Here is a 6,519-nt window from a genome sequence, read left to right as displayed (position 1 = left end):
TTAAATCACGTATAGTAAGTCAATAAAAACGTATATATTGCTACGTATAGGTTTATTGTGACTACATGCTAAAGTATGTATCATGTCTAATACCTCTATACGACTTGGGTGTTGGAACTTGAACGTATGCTTTATAATAAAACGTAAATTTACTAAAAACATCTTTCAAAACTAGAATGTTATCACCACATTGGTCTTTTCATAAATTGGGCTAGGACCCCATTTTTTCTGAGCCAGCCCAATCGGAATTTTGAAGGAAAAAAGATGCCGATTGTTAATTATTGTTTAATACTCCATATGACTTTAATCAATAATTAAATTAAATAGGAAAATTTGTATGAATATTTGGAAAATGTACAGAAACAAAGTTTTTTTTTTTTTTTTTTTTTTTTGGAAACGCAAGTATTTGAAATCAATGACAGGGAAATAACCCACCCACCTAATCATTTGGACGCACACACGCGCTTTTAAACGGGAACCCGAACAACATTACAGGAACCCGATCCTTAAACCATCCCGAGGGGCAGGCGGAGCGGGCCGAAATCCTGGAATACGGGTCGATAAAACCTCCCCAAGGGTAGGGACTCGAACTTGAGACCCCCATCCACAACACAACACACAAGGTGTTGGGTGTACACTAGCCACAAAGAGAGGTACAAAAGAAATGTATTTTAAATAAACGAGTACTTTTTTAGAAGAAAAACTATCCAATAAAATATGTGTACGGTAAATTGTCCATCACAAAAGTTATGTTGTTTACTTAATATTCGGAAAATATTTAAAAGACTTTAGATAAGCTCATAGTATGATAAGTTTTGACTAGAGAAGAAAATAATTCAAAACCTTTTGATGAAATCATGGATGTGTTCACTAATTTCTTGAGGCTTTTCTTGGTTAATAAAATGAGCAACTCCCTCCATTATCACTAGTTCTTGCAAGAAAGGAACATATTTATTGAACCCGCCTTTGTGTATAAAGTCCTTCACACCAGGGGTAGTGTAAGTCAAGTCGAGGTCTCCTACAATAAATTTAACCGGCGCCTTTATTTGTACATTCGTCCATGGAGCAGTCAGTTCCCAGTTTCTGCAATATTTAAAGACCCAAAATAATACTATCAGTTATGCCAAACAGATGGTCAATCAAGAGCACTCGTTATTTACATTAAGTTGTAAGTTTAAAAGGTGTATGTTTGGCAGGGACACCTCGACCATGTGTTTCCTTTGGAAACCCACCAGACCAACCCCGAAAAAGTCAGATGCCGAAAAATTACCTGCACACGTTGCCAACACATGTGACAGAAGCAACCATCATCCCAATGCCACAAGAGTTGCATATTCTTTCCACGAGTGGGGATCGAACCTACGCCTATCTTAAGTTCAAGCTTCTACATGGCAGGTCTCAGCTTTCAAAGGTACTGGGCACTGAGCTATTGCTACATTGGTATTATATTAAGTTGTAGTCTAGAATGTCACGGGTCAATACAGGATAGCAGGAAAGGACAGTAGGGTTCAATTGTTAATATTTTTGTTCAAGTTTAAACTTTTTAATGAATGCTGAATGTGCTGAATTTGGCCATAAAAACAATCTTGTTACAAAGATCTGAATATTTGAATATAACTACTCATAAGACAGTCTGCATTAAAGATAACATTTGGCCAACTTTCATGATGTTTGACCCATAGCCCATTAAATACAAAACACGGCCCGTATTGACCCATTCACAAAAAATTGGGACTAAATTGCCACTTAGAGAAGTGGTATTATCAACCACAAGATTGAAGAGCATGAAAAGACTTGAAAAAGGAACTTACAAGTCCATAGCTCGATAGTAGTTCAATCCACCGGTGAATCCCGTGCGTTTGAATTTGTCAGCAACATAATTCACATCATCTTCCGTCAACCAAGAGGGAAGTTTAATCTGCGCATTAGGGTTACCCCCAAATCCAACTTCTTTAGGCACACAGAACACACCTGGTTTACGATATGTGAGAAACTTTTTAATTACGAGTGATGTATCTACTCGAGCAAACTCTTCCTCTACTTCTCCAGGTGGCTACATAAACAGTTGGAAAACAAGTTAACCTAGATAACAATTTGCAGTTCTTTTTGAACAGGTTCAGATCAAAATCCTTCATTGTATACTATCAACACATCTGCAATTAGCAATATCTGCTATGTTTTCAAAGATGATGTATATGTTTTCAGCGCCACGTCAGCACTTCGTAGCCAGAACTAATCCAGGACTAAACATTCTTAACCATGACATACTTAGACCATTCGTAATGGTGAGCGGTGTCACTTTTGGTGTCACTTGCCTTTTTGCACTTTTTTGATGAGTAGGACGTGTTACTTTTCTGAGTGGAGTAGTGGTGGTGTTCCTTTTTTGATGTTACTTTTAGTGGAATGCTGAGGCGGCATTTTATTTTTTCTTTTTCCTGTTATTATTTATTATGTTTGATTTAATTTATTTTTTATTATGTTAGCGTTTTGAATAAAAATGTTGTTGAAAAACATACAATAAGCATTAAACTTAAATATTACGTAAACTGTTAAATACCCGTGTATTATCGGGTATGAGAATTACCCATTTAAGGCTTGGGACGCCCCCTGTTTCATTTTATTTTCTTGTTTATGTTTCCCTTCTTCCCTCTCCCTCTCCTTCGTGACTTCCCCCAAACCATGAACCCTAGTTTAATTTGATGAAGATGATGATTAATCCAAGCTCTAAATCAGATTTCTTGCATCTCTAACATCTAGCAACAATGTTTGTTCCCCTCAATTTTTTTTTTTAATCAGCACCGGTCAAGATGTCTTCGCCAACCACAATGCGCCGTCCGTTTAACATCTAGCAACCATGAACCCTAGTTTAATTTGTAAGTGCCGTCCGTTTCTTCTCTCGTTTCTTTCTCCCGGACGCCATAGAGACGCCACCAAGTGCCCCGCCGTTACCTATGATTCTGGCGTTTCTTTTGTCCAGCAATGCAAGTGACCCCGTCACTTGCCCACCATTACAATCGGTCTTACTCAAATATATTGGGACCCACTATATTATTTAATTAAAAAGGTAACAAGCATCAAAGCTAATTGTACAATTAAATATCAACGTACACTCCGTCCCAAGGTTGTAAAAGACGTGAGTCGGGGACGCGTCGGTCGGGACCTTGGAGGGACGCAAAGGGACGCAACGGGTGTTGACAACGTTGACTTTTTTAAATGGTTTTATTAAATATATATTTATATATAATATTATATAAAAATCGATTCTTAAAATATAAACTACATTTACAATAAACAGAAACAATTAACAATTATTAACAATATTCCAAGTCGGCCGACTTTTGCAATACTGCTCCGTTCTCAAATGTGTGGAAAAGTGTCCGATTGCAGGGCCAGGGGTGAGGGCTAACCCAGGATTAGCCCAGGGCTAATTGGTGCCATCGTCGCCCTCATGAGGGTTAGACTGGGCTTGAGCAGGGTGTAAACCGTTGGGACAAATCTAAGAGCTCAACACAAAAATAGGGATGGCAAACAACAAATAATTATAATTCAGTATTAGATGGAAAAACAATAATATTTTGATACACCAATTAAACCCTAATTACATACAGCATTAAATTCACCTGAAACCTGCAAATATAATAATCACTTCCGAACATGGCGCGCATCGATTCAATCGGTTTTCTAACAGGATGCCGAGGGCTAAACACAACACTCAAATTAACCAACGCTTTAACACGATCGGGTCTTAGTAAACAAAACCACCAAGCAATAACAGCTCCCCAATCATGTCCAACAACAAACACTTTATCTAACCCTAACGCATCAATTAAACCAATTAAATCACCAACTATGTGAAACACGGTGTATTCGGATGGTGAAACAGGTGCGTCGGTGTCACCGTAACCGCGAAGATCGGGTGCGATTGTACGGTAACCTAAGGAAGAGAGATGGAGCATCTGGTGACGCCACGTGTACCATAGTTCAGGGAAACCGTGGAGGAAGAGAATTGGTGGTGATGTGGTGGTAGGAGTGATGTGTGCGAAGTGGAGGTTAATTCCGTTAACTTTAATTGTACTGTGTTGTATGGCTTCCATTGTGTTTTTTAGGTTTTGATGATGATGATGATGATGATGATGTTGATGATCCTGTTTCAGTTATAGAAGTGTGCACGTATTCTGATATGGTTATGCTGTTTGGAAGAATTTTTTTTTTTTTTTTTTTTTTTTTTTCTCTAAAATAACGATTAGTATTAAAATTAGGAAGCCTTCGTCAATAAATGAAGGAACCTTTTAACCGAATACAACTAATCCAAAAACGAAATGGCTCGCGAAGAGTAAACTTCCTAGAACCATAACCGAAACTAGAAAACTCTAACCGAGCCACAACGAAAAGAAACTTCTAACCAAAACTATATCAAACGAAAGGAAACAAACAAAAATAACAAGACTAAACTATATGACAAAAAAAAAAAAACCAACAATATTAAACCAATCAAAGATCAATTTATCCGGCATTGGAACCACCCTTCCGATTCCTCTCATCCGGTCGTGATGTCATCCCATCAACCTTATCAATACGAAGACCTTTCCCTTGCCGATTAGGAAAAGAATAAGTAACATTGACACAATCTTTATATCATCTTTATCCCTGAAGGGGCGTGTTGGCGTGTTGCTGAGTGAGGGTGGGTGAAAGGACCCGTTCATATACATTATAAAAGATTCACAATAGTTTATTTCATTGCGAGGTATTTGACCTCTATATGATACATTTTACAAACATTGCATTCGTTTTTAAAAGACAAACTTTCTTTACATCGAAAGTTGACGGCATGCATACCATTCCATAGTACATTCAACTATAATTGACTTAATAATAATCTTGATGAACTCAACGACTCGAATGCAACGTCTTTTGAAATATGTCATGAATGACTCCAAGTAATATCTCTAAAATGAGCAAATGCACAGCGAAAGATTTCTTTCATACCTGAGAATAAACATGCTTTAAAGTATCAACCAAAAGGTTGGTGAGTTCATAGGTTTATCATAACAATCATTTCAATATTTTTAATAGACCACAAGATTTCAGATATTTAATTGTACACTTAACCCGAGTACAAAATAGTACGCATAACCTGCGAATTAAAAATCATTCATATGGTGAACGCTTGATAACCGAACTAACAGGATGCATATAGAATATCCCCATCATTCCGGTACTCTCATCGGATATGATAATCGAAGTACTAAAGCATTCGTAACCAGAATGGGACGTGTCAAGGTCCATAGATCTATCTTTAGGATTCGCGTTAATTCGGGGTCATTTCCCTAATTCTTAGGCTACCAAGCTAAAAAGGGGCATATTTGGTTCGATAATCCAACCATAGAATGTAGTTTCAATTACTTGTGTCTATTTCGTAAAACATTTATAAAAGCAGCGCATGTATTCTCAGTCCCAAAAATATATATTGCAAAAGCATTTAAAAAGGGAGCAAATAAAAACTCACAATACAATATTTTGTAGTAAAATATGCATACAACGGAACTGAACAATGCAAGATTGGTCTCGGATTCACGAACCTATATCAATTATATATATATTAACACGTATAATTAAAATCGAACAAATTTATATATAATTAGTGATATGAATTTTATATTAAAAATTTATAGGTTTCCTTAATAAATTAAATATATTCATTTTATATATGTTAAATAAATAAAAATATTAATTTTGTTATGTTATATGTAATATTTATATTTTATATAAATAATATTTGTTGTAATGATAATAATACTGCTAGTAGTAATATTAGTAATACAAATAATGATAGTAATAATAATAATGTAAAAAATAATAATTTTAATGTTAAAATAATAATGATAAACTGATAATTTTACTAATAATGATTCTTTTAATAATAATATAATTATAATAGTAATAATAATGATACTGGTAGTAAATAATAATTTTTATAATAGTATATTTGTAAAAATAATAATTTTTAATAATAACAATACTAATAGTGATAATGATAATATTAATTATAATACTTATGTTAATAATAATAATAATAATAATAATAATAATAATAATAATAATAATAATAATAATAATAATAATAATAATAATAATAATAATAATAATAATAATAATAATAATAATAATAATAATAATAAGTATTATTATTATTATTATTATTATTATTATTATTATTATTATTCTAAGTCTAATAATAATAAGAGTAATAATGATATCTACCTCTCAAGAAGAAAAAGTTCCAAAATAGGCGCCTATGCCCGGGCTCGAACCCGCGACCTTCCGCTAATCGATAAACACACCCAACCATTCAACCAATTCAATTTTTCTGGACTAATACCATATCCGAATATACTTAACCCGTTTTTGTTATATTTCAGCCCAACTATCAAAAGTCCATTAGTAAATGGATTTTAAAGCATAAATGATCCAATACTACACTTAGGTTCTTAGCCCAACAGTAGGATTTCGGCCCAAACT

General features: G+C 34.5%; 1 protein-coding gene across 1 annotated transcript; it reads right to left on the bottom strand.

Annotated features, from left to right (window-relative positions):
* Window positions 1-710: 710 nt before the first annotated feature.
* On the bottom strand, window positions 711-4,161 carry LOC139903011 (epoxide hydrolase 3-like). Its single transcript, XM_071885760.1, has 3 exons — window positions 3,621-4,161; window positions 1,812-2,053; window positions 711-1,083 (listed from the first exon to the last, which is right to left on the bottom strand). The coding sequence occupies exons 1-3, from the start codon at window positions 4,092-4,094 to the stop codon at window positions 837-839; spliced, it is 963 nt and encodes a 320-aa protein (XP_071741861.1). The 5' UTR covers window positions 4,095-4,161; the 3' UTR covers window positions 711-836.
* Window positions 4,162-6,519: the final 2,358 nt, after the last annotated feature.

The sequence above is a fragment of the Rutidosis leptorrhynchoides genome, chromosome 3 (assembly GCF_046630445.1).
Source record: "Rutidosis leptorrhynchoides isolate AG116_Rl617_1_P2 chromosome 3, CSIRO_AGI_Rlap_v1, whole genome shotgun sequence".
Lineage (NCBI taxonomy): Eukaryota > Viridiplantae > Streptophyta > Magnoliopsida > Asterales > Asteraceae > Rutidosis > Rutidosis leptorrhynchoides.
This window is presented reverse-complemented; position numbering and strand designations above follow the sequence as displayed.